Source organism: Balaenoptera physalus (assembly GCF_965194825.1).
Source record: "Balaenoptera physalus genome assembly, chromosome: 13".
NCBI lineage: Eukaryota > Metazoa > Chordata > Mammalia > Artiodactyla > Balaenopteridae > Balaenoptera > Balaenoptera physalus.
In genome coordinates, this window is record NC_138892.1 from 6,219,960 (window position 1) to 6,241,330 (window position 21,371).

Here is a 21,371-nt window from a genome sequence, read left to right on the forward strand (position 1 = left end):
TGGCGGGCGACCCCAAGGGGAGCTTTCTGTGAACACTTCCCAGGGTCGCCCATCCACCCAGACCAAGCGCCTCTGCTTTGTGTCACTGCGGGTTTTCTGAGGGGCCTCGTCCTCCGCGTGCAGGTGGTTCCAGGCAGGTGATCTGTGGGGAGGAGGGTGGTGTGTGCACCTTTGGAGGGCAGCTTCCGTTCCTGAAGCACAGGGGTTTCCTCCCCTAATGTGGAGACACACCGGAGACTCGGCCGGCCTGCATCACCACCTCCTTGGTGGTGTGAGCTGCCCACAGCCTCTGGAAAACCAAGAGGTTTTCTCAGAAAACTGCTTTCAGTCTTGGTTGTCTAGAACACCAGGGGAGAGGGCTGGTGTGAATCCTGGGTCAGGTCTGCGTGTTTTTAACTGCTCTCCACTCCCCAGCTACGGGACCTCTCGCTGGACCTCCTCTCCCACCTAGAGCCCCTTCTTCTCGGGTGCCCCCTCCTGACACCCCTCGGGTGTCACCTCACCTGTTACAAGAGTGTCAGTTTCAATCTCTGTCACCTCCGTCCTCCTGGTCCTTATTTCCAAGGGGAAGCTTGAGTATTTGTGATTATCTCAAGTTATAATCACTAGTAAGTTCTTTCCCCACTCAAAAATAACAGCCAATTTTTTAACTGAGAAAAAGAGGAGTTTCAAAGTTGGTGCCCAGAGTTCATCCTCTTCTTTCTTTTCAACACTGGCCAAGTTCAGAAACCCCCCCACAAGTCAGTTATCATATTCATTTTTTTAAAAAAGGCCCTGTTTTTTTATTATCGACTCAGAAGATATTTCTTGAGGGATTTTCAAGTAACAGAAAAGGGTTGGCAAGCAAGCAAAGCCATGAAGCCCAGAGTCTGCTGTCACCTTCTGTCCCCTGTGGCTCTGCTCCCTTGCACCCCGGGGGCGTCGGGTGGAGGGGCCGGGCACCAGTGGTCACGTCCCAGTCCCGGCTGTCGTCCCAGGTGCTGCCTGCGTGGTCCTCCCTTCCTCTGTGTGGTCTCTCCTCTCAGACAGCCATTTTGGGTTTCATTTTATCTCATTCCTCCTGCTTTTCTGGTGATGGTCCCTGATTGCCTGTCTTGTCTGATAACTGACGTTCATTAATTATTTTCAGAGCCAAAAGCCAAACCAAACCAAAGAACTAAAAAAACAAAACAAAAACAAACAAATTCGAAGCAGAACCCGGTCTCAGACCAGTGTCTCTATTGCAGCCTGATCCATCTAGAACCCCCTCCCCCACCTCTCTCCCTGTCTCCACCGTCCCCCCGGGGGCTCTCCCAGGCTGCCGGCCCCCTTCCTGTCTCGTCTGCTGGGGTCTCCCGCAGCGTTTGCGTCTGCGGCGGAGCCGCCTCTTCCAGCCCCCGGACCAGCGCAAACGGCTGCCGGCCAGACACGCGCCCAGCCTCGTCTAACACTTCGTGTCTTTGTCCACCTGGCTCATCCTCTCTTCTCTTTTTATCCTTTAGTGTCCGCTGCACGTGAAGGTCCCTGCTTGGATCTGCTCTCTAACATAACTTCCTTCTCCCTGCCCCTTCCCCTCCCCTCTCCTTAGAAATCCTTTCCCAGACCCAGCTCCTGGGCCCTGGGCCGTTACTCCCTGCTGGCCCAGAGGACCTTTCATCTGCCTTTGCTCACTGCTCCTCGGGCTCCCCCGGGAGCGGATGTCCCCACGCATCTCCCGCCGAGCCGAGAAACGCGAGCCAGCTCGCCTCACGTGCTCCTCTACGGGAAGCATGCCGGCAGCTCCCGGCTGCCCGGCCGGCTGTCTGTCTCTCTGCACGCTGCTAAAACGTCCGCCCCTCTTTGCAGCCTCCCGCTGAGCACTGGGGCGTCTCGCTCCAGTCCTCCGTAGACAAGCAGGCAACCAGCGCTGCCCAAATCGACCCCCTGGTTTCTCTGTGTCTGTTCGGTTGGATCCACCGTTGAGTGTACGCGTGTTTGTCCCCCCGTATGTTTTGTTCTTAATTTTGCATGAGTGTTTGACACGTTTTCACGCCCTTGAGACAGGGCGTCTGCTGTCCAGGCGCATCCATCACCGGACCTCGCGGGTCCTGTCCCCTTGTCCTGGCCCTTGTCCTGTGCCTGCCTCTTCAGCCTGAGCCGGGGTGTCTGCAACTGCCTGGGTCTTCGCGAGCTCCGCGGTGGTGCTCTCCACCTCTCCGGCCCTCCGCACGTGGCTCCTGTCTGCTCTGACCTCAGCCTCCTCCTGTGTCTGTTTTGCAGATGGGCCCTGTGTCCCATCCGTGTCCTTTTGTGGTCGTCCCTCTTCTGCCCCCCTCCCCCGTCCTGCCGCCTCTTCGCTCTGCCCTGAACACGCCATCTGGAGGTTCCTGGGATTAGCCCCTTGGCGAGGCCCGGCGTGCTGTGTTGGCTTGGTGTGCGCCACGCCAAGAGGCTGACTGTCTTGGGCCGCGGGAAGTGGGCTCTCATTAACCACCGGCTCCGTGTTTGTCCCTTACTTGTGTTTTAGAAAAGGATGAGGCTGCAATTGAGCGCTCTCAGCTCAGTGCCACGTCAGTAGCTGATGTGGACAAGCGGGGGAAACGGCGGCTCCTCATGGGTAACGCTTTTCTTCCACTTCCTTTGTTGTACTTGCACCTTTGTTCGTGTGTGTGTGTGTGTGTGTGTGTGTGTGTGTGTGGTATGTGCTGGCGTGTGGGGTGTCTGTATGCGTGCTTGTGTGTCAGGCTGTGGGAGCTGTGCTGGCGTGTGGGGTGTGGTGTGTGGGGCTGTTTATCCGTGTGGTGTGCCCACGTGTGTGTGGTCGGGCGTGCCGTGGGTGAGTGTGAGGGGCTCTGCTCCAGATGTGAACTCACTTTTTCCTTTTTAAGGTTTTAACCCTTCATCGAATACATGTATTTCTCTGTGTGTTTGTAGCAAAGAATCCAGAGCCAATGTCTAGTGGCTTCTGCCTGTAAGGAGATGTGCTCTGTAAACCCCCTCTACTCGCAGTAATGCCCACATGTGCAGTTAGGATTCCAGGGTCAGCAAAGCAACGCTGAGACGCAGAAGCAAAGTGGGTGTTAGTGTAGAACAGGGGTTCAGGCAGCACGTCCGTATCTGTCTCCTCGCCAGAGAGGAGCCACGTCCAGGGGGAAGAGAACTACATCTAGATGCGGGGCAGCAGGATCTCAGGGGTGTCCAATCCACCCTGCTTGCTTTATAGTTGGGAAATCTGCTACCCAGAGAGGGGAGGACCGGTCAGGGTCACCTGGCAGCCCCTTCTGGCCCCAAGGCTCCCCAGTCCGTGAATGACCCCAGCCCAAGCCCACTGGGCTGGCAGTCTCAGCCCACTTTTCCCCAGTGCCCCCGCCTCGGGCCCCCGCCTGCCTTGGGGGTCCATGTGATGTCAGCTGCGCTCTGAGCACTGCCCTGGGCTGGATCCAGGCTCTAGGGAGGCTTGCCCAGAAACACCTGGGGCCGCTCTGGGCGGCTGGAGGTCCGCTGGTGTGGCTGATCCCGGGCAGGGTGAGGACAAAGGAGAAAATAACTGCTCTGCAACCGAGCTCAGTCTGCAGAACAGAAGAGCCATCTGTCTCCACATTCATTCGTTCCTCTGGCCCTCAGTCAGTGCCAGTTCTGGGGTCGCTGGCCCCTGGGTGGCACTAGCTGCCAGGCCTCTGGAGCACAGGTATCGGGTCACCTGGGATTGTCACGACCTTCTTTGTGGCACTCCTGTTAGGTCACACCAGCCTCGGGAGCTGTGAGGCCAGGTGGTGCATTTCCCACATCTCGGAGGAGGAACCTGAGACTCATTGGGGTGCCCTGGCCTGCCCAAGGTCACGCGTTACCCTGCATAGCTGAGCTTAACCCAGAGGTCACGGCCACGTGGGCCATCTTAAGTGTCGGCGTCACAGGACCGTGGAGGTCAGAACCTAAAGGTCCCAGAGAGGTCACTTAGTTTTGTGGTCCTCGTAGGGACCTCAAAGGAGCCCAGGCATCTAGGGAGGAGAGAGGTCTGAGTGGGGCTGAGGGAGGGATGTGGCCTTGAGTGCTGGGGAGTAGGCTTGAGGTCTCCCCCAGTGAGGCTTTGAGGAGCAAAGGAAGCCATGGGCTGACCGACAGCTCTGTGAACCCCCGGGCCATGCTGGGCAGGACAGATATAGCCCTGTTCTCAGATGAGAGCATTACAGGCCGGAGAGGCCAGAGGTCTCACTCTGGTTACACAGCGACAAGCTCAGGCTAGAAGCCCGCTCTCTGCGGGTTCTCTGTACGAGGCTGTCTCATTGACTTGGGCCGTCTGGCTTGGCCTGGGAAGAGCTGGAAACCACGAAGGGGTGGGCTTAGAGACTCCAGCAATCAGGCGTGTCCACTGCCCTGCACAAAAGGGTGAGTCAGTACTAAGGACTTTCTGAAGAGGTGGCTGGCACTGGGTGATGGGAACCTAAGAGCTGCTGGTGCCCTGAGGCCCAAGAGGGCCCAGGCCCCTAGGCCTCACTCACAGGAGAGGTGGGCACTGCTGCCTGAGGCCAGAGCTCCAGAGCAGGGCAGGACCAGGAACTGGGCCCCCAGGTGCCAAGCACCCTTCCCAGCAAGAGGATGGTGGCAGACGAGGGCTGAGCTGAGTTGGCATGAAGCAGGTGGGTGGGTACTTGCTTTTTCTAATTAGAGCTGGCAGAGAGAGTGGCTCAGAGCCAGATCCTGGTGCAGGGTCTGGGAGGTGAGGAGGGAGCACTGAGGACACAGGTCCCCTCACCCCGAGCTTGGGAGGCAGAGTTGGGGGAGCAGATCGGGGGACTCGGTGCCAGGCACAGGAAGTGCCAGGGAGATGGACGCTGATTGCCTGCCCCCGCATTCCCACCTCTCTGTCCCCACCCCCACCCCCTTAGAACCTGTCCTGCCCCACCGACAGAAGAGACCTCTCCCTCCTCTGGCCTCCTCACAACACTTAACAACGGGGACAAGGGTCAACGGCCAAGACCACACGCCTGGCACTAGGTCACTGTCCTCAGAAGCTTCCAGGAAAGGCACTCTCTAGAGCGTAGGTGAGCTCCCCCCTCAAGAGCTCGTAACTCTTAGCACCCGTCCCCTCTGAGAGCAGCCCACGCGGGACACACTTAGGATCCTGCTGGACTTCAAGCCCAACTGGTAGACCCCATGAGGCCTGGCTGCTCCCAGGCTCGGTTAATAGAGGCAAGGAGTGGAGGTGAGGGAGGTGACCATCCCCATTCTGCCCTACTGGTCAGAGCACGCCTGGGACATCACGTTCAGAGCCCGGCCCCCGTGTGGAGAGAGCAGCCTAGACGGAGTTGGGTCAGCGTCGCCAGCCTGTGGAAGGGAGCACAGGCAGGTCAGTCACCCCAGTGGATCCTGGGGCTGGTGGGCCGCTGGAGCCCTGTTTTAGGTCCTGGGGTCGGGGAGGATGGGCGTAGAAGAGACAGAGGGGAAGGAGCTTGTTTTGTGGCCCAGGAGCAGATGAGGAAGCCGAGACGCTGAGGAGTCCACGGCAAGGTCAGACACTGGCTTCCCCTGACTGCTGCGCTGGCCAGCATGGGAGGTCAGAGACAAGGGACTGCTGTGAGAGAAGCCTGGGGGCCGGAATGCCCCACAATGGTCTGCTGTGAGCAGAACCCGTTGTAGTCATGGTACACGGCTCCATCAGAGCAGGGCACGTGTCCTGCGGTCACCTGGTGGCTGAGATGGCCCGGCAGGCGTCTTCCGGCCCTGAGGTGCCGATTGTCTCCTGTGTGGCTGGAGCTCGTTTTTAGGGTGGGTCAGACAGGACTGAGAGAAAGGACTCCCTTCCCCCTCCGCAAGCGAGTGGGCGCAGGACAGCTCTTGCCAGCCCGGAGAGGCTCCGTGAGCACCTGCCCATCCTCGCCACTCTCAGGGGTGACCACACCTCAGCAACAGACTTGTCCTGCAGGCCCAGGGTGAAAGCCCCTTCCGTGTCTCAGGGAGGGTAAGTGACCGACCTCCTCACTGCAGCCTGCTCGCCCCAATATCCCTTCCCCAAACGGAGATGGAGAATTTAGGTTTTATGTGCTTTTATAGGGTGTTTGAGCCAGATCTATTTCAGAAATATTTTGCGCCCGGACTGCAGAGGTTACAAGCCCCTTAGACGTCTGCAAGTCGTTTAATTAGCAGTCTCACCTCTTAACACAGCCAAGAACCAGGATGTAAGCAAAAACCAGAGCTTCATACAAAATGTGTGGGACCCTTTACCCACATTTGAGCCTCTCGGTTCCTCTCCGGGAACCTGCCTGCTTTTGTTTCCCCCAGGGCTAGCATTTTAGCTACGGGGTTCCGGGTTTTGAAACACTAACCCAAGCGCAGACTGAACTCTGGCAGCGTTGCTCCCTCATTACGGCGCTGGCTGCTGGCCCGGGGCTCTCAGAGGCTCCCCTGAAGGGACAGGGCTCTGCAGCACGGTGGCCTGGGGCCATTCAGGGTCTGGTGGCTCTGCCCCACTCTTGGGGTGTCAGCTGCACCCAGTAATTGCTGTTTCCAGCTACCCCCCGTCACTGAGCACAGGCCGAGAACAGGTACAGTTATGTTTAAAGAGGCCTCAAATATGTAACTGATCTTAGATTCCCATCAAAATCAGTTAAAATGTTTGGATTCGAGGGTTGGAGAGATAAATTTCAATTATCTGGCCAACTGACTCGTGTGAAACATCTGAGTCCCCAGCTCAGTTTACCACAGGCCGCCTGGGACCCCGCTTACAGCAAGATTGATGAGACACTGTGAGTCAGACTTGTCAACTCCAGGTCTTAAATCGGCTCTTTTCCCACAAGTATGCTTGGGATAGATGCTGTGTTAGTTTCCTATTGCTGCTGTTAACAAGTTACCACAAGCTTAGTGCCTTCAAGTAACACAAATGTATTATCTCCTGTAGGTCAGAAATTTGACTTGGGGCTCACTGGGCTAAAGCCAAGGTGTCAGCACAGGCTGCGTTTTCTGGAAGCTCTAGGAACGAATCCATTGCCTTGCCTTTTCTATTTCTACAGGCCACCCACATTCCTTCACTGGTGGCCGCTTCGTCCATCTTCAAAGCCTGCAGCCCTGCATCTCTGACCCCGCTTCCGTCACCACACCTCTTTCTCTGACCTCCCTCTTCCACCTCTAAGGATCCTTATGACCACATTGGGCCCACCCAGATAATCCAGGGTAATCTCCCATCTCGAGCTCCTTAATTTAATCACATCTGCAAAGTCTTTTTTACCACGTAGGGTCACAGGGGATTAAGACATGGACATTTTAGGGGGCTGTTATTCTGCTGACCACAGATGGTTCAAACTTGGGCTGGGAAGAAACTTCCAGGTCATCTGGCTGCTGCAAGCTCCACTGAGACAGAACCCACATCTGCCCTCTTCACTGGCTTTATCCCCAGGACCACCAATCTCCCAGCACAGGGCTGGAAGTGTGGGAGCGCTGGATGGTGCCCGAAACCCCGCCCCCGCCCCTTCGGTGGGCTTCCGGCGGCCCCTGCAGTCTCCCCAGCGCCCATTGCTCCCCCAGGCGGTCAGTGCACTTCAGCTCACTCCCTCTGCTTTCCAGTCAGCACCCCCAGTGTCTTCCCACAGCCCTGAGAGGCAGCTGTCCCCACTTTACAGACGAAGAAGTGAGGCCCTGAAAAGGGAAGAGAAAGCCCAGGCCACGCCATCAGTGAGCGGTAGTCTGGGCCAAGGTTCAAGGCCTGTGGACTCACTCCCAAGTCCAGGGCCCTAAGTCAGGAGAAGAGCAGGCCCGAGGCTCAGGATAAAGCTCAGATTTGTAGGCTCAGCGTCCATTCCAGGTGGAATCTTCCCTCCTGAAAGCAGACTCACAGCCAGCCCATTTGAAGGGTCCCCCTAAGCCCAGGAAAGCAGAGGTACCTGTGCTCGAGGCCCAGTGACCACAGCAATAGTTAACCTTTAGTCCCAGCTCCCTCTGGGTCTTGCATTGTCCCCAGTCCCACCTCCCAGCCACCTAGAGGGTTGGTGCTAAAGTAATTCCCATTTTACTGGTGAAGAAACTGAGGCACAGAAAGGTAGCTAGGAACTCCTCTCCCTGCACCCCCACAGCTGGCACCTCCCCATCTCCCTGCCCCTCTGCACCCCTGGGCAGGGAGCCCAGGTTCCCCTTCCATTGAATGGGTACAGCGCCATCATACGTTCCCTGGCTGGCCTCAGATGACGGGGGTGTGCGCGGAAGGATGGCTGGGGCCTGGCACACACACAAGACAGTACTCGGTAAGGGAGCTGTTGAGAGAGTTCCAGGATGGGGGCCAGAGGGGCTGGAGACCTGGAAGGCAAGGGGAGACAGGCAGAGTGCGGCAATGACGGTAGCAATGGCTGACATGTGGGGGGCACAGACCGAACCCCATGCTGTCCCCAGCCTCGTATAACCACACAGCTGCCCTGAGAGGTCACTTCTCTTGACACACTCCTTCTCCCCAGCTCCCGGCTACTCTGTCCACTCAGGGGTCACCCGCCCGCCACTTCTTTTCTGCAGCCACCATCTCTAGGGTCCCTGGGTTTCTCCTAACTTCACCAACCTGTGTCCCAGGCCACCTCGTCCAACCCCTAATCCCAGACCCACACATTCAGTCACCGGCTGGAAGCCACCCTCCACCTGTCCCTCAGGCCCCGTACACGCAGCCTGTCCCAGGCTTCCTGCATCAGTGAGTCATGTCACCTGCTACCCTATACCCAGGTGCCATCTTGCACAGTTCTACCTGGCAAAGGTTTATCCAGACCTAACTGGACCTTCCCTGCCACCCCCATCCCAACTGCTCTCCCCTCGTCCACCAGCACCCTGTTTTGTCACAAGTCTGGGACCCCCTGACTAGGGACAGAGGTCAAGTTTGTGCCAGCTCTGATGGCCCCTGGGGACACAGTGCAGGGCCTTGCGCAGAGCAGGAGCGCAGGAAAAGCTGGTTGGCTCGGAGCAGGAATGAAGGCTTCCTGGAGGAGGTGCCCAGGGATGAGTAGGGCCTCACTGCTCACTCTTCACGCAGGCAGGTGTCTGGCAAGGAGAGAAAGGGCGGGACCTGGAGCCTGGATGAGCCTGGCAATGGGAAGGGTAGATCTGAGGCAAGGGCGGTGGCGACACAGGGCAGTTCCCCAGGTCAGGCTCAGCAGGAAGGCCAGCTGGAGGGAGATGGCGGGTGAACCTTGCGGTCCGGGGAAGGCACCTTCCCCTCCCGCCACAGCCTCCCTGCTAACAGGGCTGAGCCCCAGGCACTGAGCTCATGTTCAGGAAGAACCGGGGTGGTCAGACTTCACCCCTGTCACTGAACTGATCCCATGTGCGGCTGGTCTCTGGTCAGCTGGGGTCCCCGGCTGAGGCTCTGAGCCCCTGTCCTCAGTTTAGTCACACACACGTCCTCAGTCTCTCTCACACACACGCTCCATGGGCTGGTGGAAGGAGGTGGGACCTGGTGACTTAGCTGTGTCGGGGGATCGAACTTGGGGGAGAGGGATGGTGCCAGGCAGGGCTTATCAGAGAAAAGAAGGGGAGGCAGGGCACTGGCTGGCCCCGAGTGGGGAGACCGAGGCTCGGAGAGGATGGGACTCACCCACAGCCCCCCCTGTGAGTTGGGCAGAACCAGGGATCCTGGCACCTGGGCCCTGGCACTCTGGGGACCAAGTCTGGCTAGAGGGAGCAGTCCAGCCCCTGTCCTGAGAAGGCCCAGAGCAGCCAGCCGTAAGTCCCTTGGCTTCCTTTGGAGCCTGAGGCCTTAGAGCTTTCCCCTCCATCTGGGCCTCAGACGAAATTTGAGTCTGATTCTAGCCGGTCTGTAGGCTCATCTCAAAGTGTGAAAGCCGTGGGAGACTTCACTTCCACAGGCAGCTGACACACAGCACACTTCTGAATGCCACTTTCCCAGCCCCCAGAAATGAGAGTGGGGCAAGGGCAGGGTCCGGGAGTGGTGGGTGTGGGCACGCACTCCCTGAGACCCTGAGGGCGGCTTCTGTGAGGTGGGACTGCAGGTGGAGGGGGTCCCTGCAGCTGTGTGGGCAGTGGGCTCAGAGCGCACCTACCAGGAAGCGTGGTCTGGGGCACACCTGAGCCCTCCGCACTCCTTCCGGGCCTGAACCTCATGTACGAGGCCGCCCCACCCCGTCCGCCGGTCCCCTCTCTGTCCTGCTGTAACTCTTTCCTTCCGGATTTGGTCCACGTGGGTCCCCAGTCCCTTCAGGGATGTGACCTCAGTGTCCGTGGCTGCCTGATCGCCCCTCCCCATGCCCACTTCCTGATGTTTTTACTGGTCAGCGTGGCCCCCCTGCCCAGCCACACTCAGGAGGGCCCTGGAGTGGTAATACTGATTGTTCCCCAGAGCCACGAATGGAAGGCACCCCAAAGAGGCCAAGGCACCTCTTCTTTTCTCAGTACAGTTTTCAGAGGAGCCCCAGAGTATAGAAACAGATGACAGTGACCAAGCGCCTCGGTACCCCTGCCCACTGGTTCCCGTCCCACCCACCTGGGTAGGGCCTGCCCCTCAAGCCCACGCTTGCCTCCACGTGGGGGTCTCTAGCTGGCTCCAGCCAAGGGCAGGCCAGGTGGCGGCCGCTGACTACTGCCCAGCGCGTAGCCAGAGCTCAGGGCTTTCCGTGGCGGGGTTCCCTGGTCTGTCCCGAGGAAGTTGGGGCGGTTTGGGGTTGCTCAGCCGGGCTGCGTCTTTGTCTTAAGAGCTGTGTGCTTGTCCTCAGAGCAGGGACGCTTGATGGGAGTCGCGCTAACACTGGCTCCCCTCCCTGGTTTGTGTTCCCGGCCCAGGCTCTGGAGCCAGACCTGGGCTCTGCGCCCGCATCACCGCACTCACGTCTCGGAGCCTCGGCTTCCTCTTTTGCAGAAACAGGGTTGTAGTCTCTACTCTGAAGCAGGCTGGTGAAACCCTTGGCCTGCGGCACCTGGCCGTGCGTGTGGCACGCGCCAGGTGCCCGGTCACATCCCATTCTTCCCCTGGCTGTTAGCATTTTACTGCCAGCAAGGAATACAGCCTCGAGATGGCGAGGCCCAGGCGGTGAGGCGGGAAGCCCAGGGCCTGCCTGGCCTTGGTCAGGTCGTAGGTGGGCTGATGCAGTCCGAAGGGGGACCTGGAGAACGAGAAGGGTGAATAAGCACCTCTCAGAGGCCAGCCAGGTGCCCAGAATCTGGACCCTTCCAGGAGGCCCGCCCAGCTCACAGACTGGAACTGTGGAAAGAAAGGGCAGATGCAGACCCCAAGGGCCAGCTTCGCTCTGCCCTGCCCCCGGCCCTGGCCCCAAGAAGTCACAGGGGAGGAGGGTTGGAGGGCACACACCAGGGCTGAAGGCCCCACCCGGAAGCAGGGAGGTTTGTGCACGGGGGCTGGGCCCTGCCTTCCTCAGCCCCAGGCTGTCCTCTCGCCTGTCCTTCCCCCTGTCCCGTGTCCCTGGGGCAGCCATCAGGAATCCGGAACGAGGCTTCCCCTCTGTTGAGCAGCCTTGGGGCTCAGTGTTTGTGTGCCTGGACATATTCAGTGTTCCCAGGACCTGCAAGGGTGCCGTTCAGCGTTTCGGATGAGGAAACTGAGGCCCAGGGAGGTGAGTGGCTGGCCCAGCTCCACACCATCCTGCTCTACCCCCGCAGCGCACCGCACTCCCTCCAGGGCAGGGGGGCTGGTGACAGGCCTGTCTCCCCACACCTTGCCCAGGGCTGGCGTGTAAGAGCTCGGAGAGTGTTGGCTGCTGTTGGTGGGCGTTCTGGGGAGAAGGTCTAACACCCAAACCTCCCCGCTCACACACCGCTGGAGGGGTGGCGTAGCACCAAGCAAAGGTCACCGGCCAGGTGACCTTTCTCAGGCTGCTTCAGTTCCCCAAGCCTCCTGCACCTTCTGTGGAACGGGTATGTGATGCTGTGCCCTCGCTCCTGAGGATGGCCTCACGGGAGAGGCCGCCTGCAGCCCCCCGGTCTGCCCTCAGCACCCCTCCACTTAACTGTCAGAGTAAAGGCAAGAGGCAGAGGCCAGGGATGAGGCTTGCTGCCGTGGCCCTGCTCTGCCGCCTGCTTCAGTACAAAACCTCCGCGTCCTTCTGGGCCATTTGAGATTCCCCCAAAGCATACAAAGAAACCTTCCCCCAGGGTCTGCTCGCCTCTCCCCTGCCTTCAGCCCCTGCAGCTCTCGTCACAGACCGCAGGGCACCGTCCTCAGGTCCGGGAGGTTCTGCTCTCCAGCACTAGTGTGAAAACAGCCCTCACCGGGCCGCGTGCTCCAAGGCCAGGCCAGCCCCTCGAGGACGGTGAGATGAAGTGGCCTCAGGCGGAGGGCGGGGCTGGGTGCCAGGTGGGGCCTGGCGAGGCCTCCTTTCCTACTTGCCCTCACGCTCAGGCTTGGGAGCCCCCTGCTCGTCAGGCCGCAGTCCTGGCCTCCACGACCGCCTGCCCCCAGCCACCTCCTCCCCCCAGGACCTCCACACGCACTGTCACCGTCACAGCGGCCACCAGCGTGCACCCCAAGGCCCAGCTCCGCTCAGAGGCCCGGGCGCTCTGGGTCGGCTTTGTCCAGCACCATGGGTTAGAGCGCCCCCCACAGGTGGTGCTCTGGAGTGGACGCGACCGAGGCGGAGCAGGGGCTTCTGGGCAGACGTGGAGAGGCGGGGACCCAGAGGCAGGGTGGATAGGAGCAGGGCGCGGGCACGCGGCAGGCGGGCACGAGGCCCCGCCCCCACTCCTGGCCGGGTGGCCGCGGAAGCCGCTTCTGTCGGCCTGACTCTCCTCACTTTGCAGAGGGACCCCATGAGGAAGAGCAGCCTCACTGTGGGGCTCGGTGAGGGACACAAGCCTGCTGACAGTGTGCATGACGGGTTGCAGGGTGACCCAGAGGTCAGGGGGTCAGCATGTAGAGACTGGGCAGCCGGGAGACCAGGGCCACTGTGTAAGGGCCTTGCCGGGGAGCGTGGCTTTTATCCCAAAGTGATGGGAATCCTAGAAGGCTCAGGAATCAACTGAGGGGAAAGGGTCAGAGGTCAGGGAGTCCATGGCTGGGCCGGGAGAGCCGGTAGCCGACCCCTCTTCACAGCGGGCTCCAGGTGATCCTGGCGGCAGAAAGACAGGTGGACCAGCCCCGACTGAGGCCTGACAGATCTCGGCAGGGGCTTTGGGCTACTCCCGCCACCAGGGTGACGCCGTCAAGGGGCAGGGCAGACCCTGGGCTCGCAGGGTCTCTGTAGGTCGCTGCGCCCACACCTGGCCCACCGCTCAGAGCCTCTGGGGGCGGGGCCAGAAACCTGCGCGGTCGACAGGCTGCAGGTGGAAGACCTTTTGCCCAAAGTCCCACAGCTTGTCGGGAGCTGAGGGTGGCACTCGGGCCTCTGGACCCGCGGCTCACCGCAGGCGGCTCACCTTGGCGCCCCTGTGGTCAGCGTGTTGTGCTATTTGCAGACGGCCTCCGAGGCCTGAGGTCCCTCCCACCCCCTCGCCCTTCAGTCCAGCCCGCCTCCACCTCAACGTCGCCTTCCGGTGCCCGTGACTGGCTGCTGCTGGTAGGCTCATGGTCCGCTCAGTGTCATCTCCGACACTATCCCCCACCAGGTCCGGCAGGGGACAGGGGCTCAGTCACCTCGCTTCCTCTCATTCTTCACGGGGCCTCCAGAGCCCTGTTCTTTCATCTGCTGATTCAGAGGAAATCAGGCCCCTCGCCATGCCGGTCCTGCACTGGGTGCTGGGCGCTGGGGTCACCTGGAGAGTGAGTAGTCGCTGGGGGGGGGCCACCGCCCAAATGGAAGCCCAGGGCCTGGGAGAGCCGGGGGGGCGGGCCAGGAGAGCTCGGGAGGGGCCTCCTGAGTCGTGACAAAGGGGGGAGGCTGGGCCATGGCAGACACCCTGCTCGGGGGGGGGTGGGCTGAGGGCTGGGGGGTGAGCCCAGGCTCCTGCGAGAAAGGCAAGGCAGGGCCCTCTTTTGTCTCCCCTGATAAACCACTAACCCCCAAGGCCTGGGTCGGTGTCGGGTTCATCTCCAGCTCCTCTCTCGCGGCCACCCAGCACCAAAGGAGTCGATCCCAGACTGTTGGTTGGACAGAGGAGGGAACCGCCTGCTGCCCCGCTAGGCTGAGACCTCCAGAGACCAGGGACTGGGTGTAAGGCACGTCTGCCCAGCGCAGAGCAGGGGTCAGGTGAATCGGCAGCTGACTTTGGGTACTGAGGCTCCACAGGCGGAGGTTCTAAGGGTGGCACCAGGAGTGAGCGTGCGGTCACAACTATGACAGTTCACCTAGCACCGTCACGTGCACACCTTGTCTGGGCCTTGCAGGGACCAGGTGGCAGACGTTACATCTCCACAACATGCAGCCAGAAGCTCAGGCTCTGAGACGTGAAGGGACCTGCCCGAGGTTGCGGGGCCAGCATTCCGAGCGGTGTTTTCTGCCCCTGTAGCTCCTGTGTCAGCCACTACGCTGTGACTGAGACTGTCCTTCAGGCCGGACCTTGCCCCAGACCTAGGGTGGTGCAAGCACCCAGCGCCAGCTCAAGGGGCGTCCTGCTGCCGTCCGAGCCCTGGCCGGGCTGCACGGCAGGTCCAGCTGAGTGGCTGCCCGTGCCACCGCTCCCCTCCCCCCACGACCCCGCCTGGCATCTGCTCCACCTCTGTGCCCCGGGCGTGTCACAGGGCTTGGCCCAAAGCGGACCTCCCCCAGGGAAAGACTAAAGACTAGGCTTTTAACACATCTGGGGTTTTCCCGTCTGCTGAAAAGGGGCTCGCTCCCAAGCCCCTTCCCACTTCAGTCCCCCGACGCCATGCCCCGCCTTGCCCCCTTCGCCAGCCCAGCCTTGTGGGTGAGAGTTCTCCCCTCTCTCTGGGTGAGGGGGCCCGTGGGCACACCTCGCAGCCCCCTCAGGCCACTGGCTCTGCTGCCCCACTGCAGGCCGCCCCCGAGGATCCCCCCGGAGGCCTGGCTCCCTCAACAGCCTGGAGTCTCGCAGTCGTGGGTTCCAGTACTGGCTTCACCCAATGGCTGTGTGACCCGTGCGCTCGCCTGGGGCCCTGCCCTTAGAAGGGCCCACAGTTGGCCGAGTGCTCGGCTGTCTGTTGGAAAATTCTTAACAATTTTTGAACAAGGGCCCTTCATTTTTATTTCACTCTGGGTCCCACAAATCATGTAGCTAATCCTGCCTAGAAAAAGGTCCTTTACTTCTCTGAGCCTCAGTTTCTCCACCTGCAAAGGGCCCTGCCCCTGGGGCTCTGTGAGGCCCGGGGAGGTTAGGGGATGAGAAGGTGCGTTGTCAGCTGCACAGGGCTGCGCCCTGGGAGGTGTCCTTCCCCTTGTTTCTCCAGGTGGAGAGCAGAGGCCTTTAGAAAGAGGCGTCTTGGAGAGGCAGGTCCAGGGAGAGACCGGAGGGTTCACAGGGTCCGAAAAGAAAGTCTTCAGATCCCTGGAACGGCGCTCTGGGGTTTGGCTTTGCCCCCCTCACCTAGACTCCAGCTTCCCTTGGCAGTGTGTGCCTCTGGCTGAGGCGTGGCCTCACGGGGCAGGCCTGCAGAACCAGATCTGCCCTCAGACCGCAGCTCCTCTGGCCCTTGGGAGGGGGTGGGAGCTGGGTGAGACCCGGAGGAGACCGCCGCTGCTGCAGCCCCGCTCACGTTTGCTGTTTGCATTTGGGGTGACCCAGTGGTCAAGGAAGAGGACAGGACCGTCTGGTTTCTGAACCTGAGCAGCAGTGGCTTAGTAGCAGGCCTGGGTGGCCTCTGGTCTTGGGGACAGAGAGGCACTTGGGGACGGGGGGCCGGGGGGAGTGACCCAGGCAAGGAGCGTCCTCAGCAGCACCCAGGAGCCTCTGTGTGGAAACGCCTGGGGACGGAGCTCTCAGTCCCACCCGGGCCAGCCTGCTCTGTGTTGTAGACGTCAGTCCCCAGCCCCCGTCTTGGCCCAAAGGACGGTCTAGACTTTGCTGTCACCTTTTCCACATGTCTCCTGCTTTACAGCGCACACGTACTAACCTCAGAACAATACAGCCGAGGTGGGCTCGGCAGAAACGAGCCACGCGCACCATAGCGGGGGCACCGGGAGCAGGTGCAGGAGGCTGCCCACCGCCCCGCAAGGACAGGCTGATGGCCGGCGGCTCGCTCTGCTCTCCCCCGCCCCGCCCGGGGCAGGGCCTGGCAGAGGAGGCCCAGGGTGCAGGTTGGCTCTTAGCGTTACCACGTGAGCCCAAAGGTGCTGGCTGTGCAGAGTGAGGCAGTGGTCTGGAGGAGAGGGACCACTGGGGAGTCGGTGCAGGTCACATCAGAGGACACTGGGGGCCTGGCCCAGAACAGCAACAGTAAGAACCGGCCCGGAATCCGATGTTAAGGAAGTGGCAAGACCAGGCCCTGGGCCCCAGGCAGGGTGGGGGAAGGCGCCTCCTAGGATGCATCCTTGGGGCGGCTGGAGTAGCGTTCGTGGAGGCGGGGAGCATTGGGCAGGAGCTGGAGAGCCGAGTACGCGCTTGGCTGTGCGGGCCCCGGCTGGGACTGGCTGGGATGGAGATCTGAGCCTGTCGGGGGGTTGGAGTACACCCATCGGGTCCCACCAGCCCTGTCCCTTACCAGCCACGCTGCTCTGCGCCAATTCCCAGTGTTCTGCACCTGGGAGGCGAGGGCGCAGGAGCCGTCCACAGAGCTGCTGTGAGCGTGGGGAGCCCAGTGCAGCGATGCCTGTGGGATGGGCTGGTCAGCACCCAGGGGAGCCCAAAGAGCCTCTTGTACCAAACATTGTCTAGGGTAACACAGGAGACTGAAAGGGTGCTCGGTACAGGGGACAGACCTGCCCTGAGGGCGCAGAGAGCGGGTGACCATCCAGGCTTGACCCCAGCCCCAGCTCGGCCTCCTCCTTCTACCCAGAGGACAGGTGCGGCCAGCAGGTCTCCAGGGCCCCGGTCACTCGGGAGGCCCGAGATTCCGAGTCCCATCAGGGCCTCCAGAGACGGGAAGGGCCTGCAAGCCCCCTGGAGCCTGGTTGGCCGGGTCCATTTCTCAGGGACACAGCCCCCAGTGCCCACGCCACATGCCACCTCCACCACCATGGAGAGGCCCAGTGGTCATCCCGCTGTCGCCAAGTAAGGCCACCCAGCTGTGCCCCAGCCCAAGCTCTCGGCACATTCTGCTGCCCGCCCCCCACTCTCGGGCGTTCCCCCCGCCTCTCCAAGGCCTGAGCCTTAACTACCTGCACCTGGAAAACAGGCAGGTTCCCTGCCCCCCTCTCAGAGAGGGGCTCTCCCACATAAAAGGCTGGAAAGGCACTTGGGGGTACCTTGGCTCTGGATTTGAGGGCAGGAGGCGGGATTTCCCTCTCTGGTTGTAACCTCAGGGTAGGAAGCTAACGTTTGTTGAGCGGCTACTCCAGGCTGGGCCCTGGGCCAGATGCTGTCGAGTGTGGGGTTTCTTTGATCCTCACCTCAGCCCTGGGAGGGAAGGCTTGCCATCCTCACCTGCCAAGTGTAGGTGCTGAGGTCGAGCCCCGAGGGGCGGACTCGCTGGGTCATTCAGTGAGTGACAGAGCCAGAGTCACACCCTGGCCTCCCCACCTCCACTGCCCCAATAGACAGGCGGCGGGGGAGACGAGAGCGCCTGCGCAGGCGTGTGTGGGTCAGAGCTTGGCCCACGCGCACGTCGAGGCCAGCCCGCATGCGCACACGGCGGGTGGGGGCCTCCTTTCTGCGTCTGGAGGCTCCTCGTGGAGGTCTCTGCGCTGACCTTGAACCATGAGCAGGCAGGAGGCCTCCCAGCCACTGGGCAACATGCCCCACAGCAGGCAGACAGAAGCTGGAGGGCTAGAGCATGGGGAGACACGCTGAAAGCCTGGGAAGAGGCAGGGGCGAGGAGACCGGCCTTGCGGTAGCAGTTACAGCTTGTCCTACCGTGGTGAAGACTTCAACCTCGAGAAAAAGGGCAGCGGCCCCATGCAGCAGGCAGCCCCTGAGTTCAGGATGTTAAGGACAACCGCCATCGTGGTCACCCCACAGAATCACACACACACACACACACACACACACACACACACACACACACGCAGAGGGAAAGCCTGGTTTCCTCCTCTCCCTGCTCCGCCCACCCCCTACAAGTTGAAGTTCAAAGGAAAGACATTAGCAGCAGAGACTCCTGGCAACTGGGGGTATATATTCATTTAGTCATCACTCCTGTGTTCATCCGCAAACTCCTCCCGGAGAAAACGGAATGCAGCTTGCAGGAATGCAGACACCACAGAAGGACAGACAGAACGAACGGGGTAGGGGGAGAGTTGTGGGGAGAGACCCGCTGGGGCCAGGCAGCCAGGGGCAGCCACGGTAGACAGGCAGGGGATGTCAGGTGATAAGAGGTGGGGGCCCTTGGCGCTTCCCTTCCTGGCAGCAAAGGGGAGAGGGAAGTTCCCACAACATCAAAGCACGCCAGATGCTCAGGAAGAAACCCAGGTTGAAAGGCTCAGAGGCCCCGGAACTAGGCTCCTCCACGTGCCCCGGTGACCCGGCTGTGCCAGCCTCTTCTCCGGGCCTGGGGAGGATCATTCTCACCGCACGACAAGCTCGGTGACCTTAGTTACGCCCCAGCCACTCCAGCCCTTTGAATTTGCGAGAGGAAAAAAAAAAAAAGCACTAGACTAGCTTCAAGTGGACAAAAAACAGACGCCTTTGGCTTATCGTTCAGTGAGAACAGATGTTGGGCTGAGAGCCTCATCAAGGTGATGGGTGGTGTGCGGGCTCTGGGAACCTCCCCTTGCAACTCCACGGCCAGGGCCACCAGCCATCCCGCACTGAGACGAGTTTGGGAGCCCCAGTAACTGCCAGTCTGGGTTTGGAGTCCAAGTCCAGGCAAGGCAAGGGTTTAGGAATCTGTCCCTGGGTGGTTAAATAGCAGCCCGGCCGATCTCAGCACTGGCCCTGGTGGTGGTGTGGACCCTGTTGGCACGGCTCCCTGCGGTTTGCAAACAGTTTTCCCATCCATCATCATCAGAGGGGAAACAGTGTCATTCTCCCATTTTACAGATGGGGAGCCTGAGGTTCAGAGAGGCCCCACAGCTAGAGTGTATCAGAGCCAGAATCTGCATTGGAAACATTTATTTATTTATTTATTTTTGGCCACACCACGCGGCACTTGGGATCTTAGTTCACCAACCAGGGATCGAACCCGCATCCCTTGCATTGGAAGCGCGGAGTCTTAACCCCTGGACCGCCAGGGAAGTCCCCAGAGCCAGAATTTGAACTCAGGTCTCCTGTCTCAGGAGATCCCCTGACGGGTGGGGAAAGGCGGTGGCTTCTGTCCAAGGAGACTGAGAGTGTCTTTTTCTCTTTCCCTCCTCAGAGACGTGTGCAGTAAATAACGGAGGCTGCGACCGGACGTGCAAGGACACGGCCACCGGCGTGCGATGCAGCTGCCCGGTTGGATTCACACTGCAGCCGGATGGGAAGACGTGCAAAGGTCAGTGCGCACCACCTCCCTCGCCAGGCCCCGGGTGGTGCAGGCAGGGCAGGAGCAGGGCGGCACACTTGGGCTGGGTGTGCGACCACATGTGGCTTCAGGGGCAAGGGTGGTCAGCTGTCACCTGCATTTCTGTTGGAGAAGCTGAGAAGAGGGAGAGTCAGCACCAGCGCTCCCCAGCAAGGCTCAAGGGAACCCCGGTTCCACTGTATATTGACAGGTTCAAGCGGGGCTCTGATATCAAAGAATGTGGCTTCACCCTGGGTTGAACAAACGGGGTACCTTTACTTCGGGCTTCCTAGGCCAGTAGAGGTTCCTTGTGGCCTCTCAGGGGGCAGGGTGAGGCCGGTTCCTGTGCTCACTCACCTTAGCTGGGGTGCATTTTGCAGAGCTGGGGGCAGCAGGGCAGCAGGGCACAGGGCTCGGACCAGGCCAGGGTGGTCTTCCTGTCGGCGTTAGAAAACTGAGGACCCTGTGTGTCCTCGTCACTGGAAGAGGGAAGGTGTGCAGGGGGATCTCAACTGAAGGACTAAGGATGCAAATTAGAAATAAGGATTGGGAAGATGAGGAATGGGCCGGTCTGCCGGCCGCTGGAAGCCAGGGAAGGGTGAGCTTTCTCTGCCCACTGTTCCCCGGCTCACTCCGAGGTTCCTGAGGGCCTGCGGGGGCTCAGCCGTGTTGGGGACCCCTCAGGAAACAGGAAGCGAAGGGGCTGGGAAGCCAGAGCTGGCTGAGCCCTAGGACTGAAGGGGCCAGCCCTGCAGCAGGGGGGCACCAGCCCAGAAAAAGATCTGGGGTATTATGGAACCCCCAGAGCTGCGGACCTTGGGCCGGGAGGCAGCCCTTGCGAAGGAGTGAGGTGCAGCCCCTCAGCACTCCCTAGACCAGCCCTCAGATCCCTGCCAAGGCCGGCTGCCCTCCTCCCATCACCCTGCCAGGAAGCGGGCAGGCCCGGAGGCCAGCATGGAAGGGCAAAGGAGCTAGAACTTCCAAAGCCCAGTGGGTGAGAAGATTGACAGCAGAGGCTCAGGGTGATTTTAAATAGTCTGAGATGGGCTTTTGAAGCCTGTAAAAATAGACAGCGTATGACTTCTCCTCCCCAGCCGCTCTGCTGGGCAGAACCTAGTGATTATTGACAGAAATAACCGTTCTTCCACCTATTTATTTGCAAATAAAGCCCTTCTGTAGCCCCCGCTCAGCCCACTTAGAGCGAGGTGTGTTCCGGGTGGGCGGGGGAGTTCTCTGAGGCCTTGCCACGTGGGCTTAATGCCAGGAGGGCTGGCCAAGGTCCACCGCAGACCCAGCTGTCCTCATAGCCCAGCGAAGTCAGAGCAGGCCCAGCCAGTTGCCCTTGGAGCCAGGACAGAAGAAGGTAGAATCGGGCCACCCACACCCCATCCAAGGCACAGCGCTGACCAGAGGGGCAGGGCAGGGCTTAATTCCGGACTCGAGGCCAGGAGCTCGCCGCTGGGAGCTGACCTGTCTGGGCTGGAAAGGGGCCTCGGCAGTCACGTGGCCCACAAGGAGCACCTAAGGGGGCGCTGACCGCTGCCCCCTGCCCATCATTGCTGGCGAGAGGGGCATCCATCCTCACCCCACCTTGAGTCTGGGGTAGGGGGCGGCGTTGAAGGGAGCTGTCCACACAGCCCCCGGCCCGCCAGTCTGAGCCTCCGACCATGTTTCCTGTGTTGAAACAACTGGGCCCTTTAACCAGAGCTGCTCGTTTGCCTTTAGCCAAACCTCACTCCCACTGCCCTGGAGTGAGGAAGTTCTCTCGGTCACTCATGTACCAGATGGGTTTTCTGGGCTCCTCCTGTGTGCAAGTGCAGGGGAGACCAGTGAATGAAACAGAAATTCCTTGTGCCCAGGGGTCTTCTCTTGAGTAAAGAAGACAGACTTTAATTTTTAAAGTCTGGGCAGGGGGTAGGGAGAGCGGGGAGGATTAGAGCAAGAGGCTCTAATCCAGGCAACATGACTGCTGTGCAGAGGCCTGGGGTTCCAGGACCCAGAGCAGCCAGTGTGC

The 21,371-nt window shown here is 60.5% G+C and overlaps 1 protein-coding gene across 2 annotated transcripts in view; it reads left to right on the forward strand.

The window, feature by feature from the left end:
* The window catches only part of SCUBE1 (signal peptide, CUB domain and EGF like domain containing 1), a 134,008-nt gene that overhangs the window by 75,445 nt on the left and 37,192 nt on the right, over nucleotides 1-21,371 (forward strand). Inside the window, exons 7-8 of one of the 2 annotated variants that reach the window (XM_082420538.1) lie at nucleotides 2,486-2,575; nucleotides 19,232-19,348. In XM_082420538.1, coding sequence (XP_082276664.1) covers nucleotides 2,486-2,575; nucleotides 19,232-19,348 — 207 coding nt within the window. The remainder of the gene's footprint in view (nucleotides 1-2,485; nucleotides 2,576-19,231; nucleotides 19,349-21,371) is intronic. The other variant, XM_082420539.1, reaches the window with a different exon arrangement.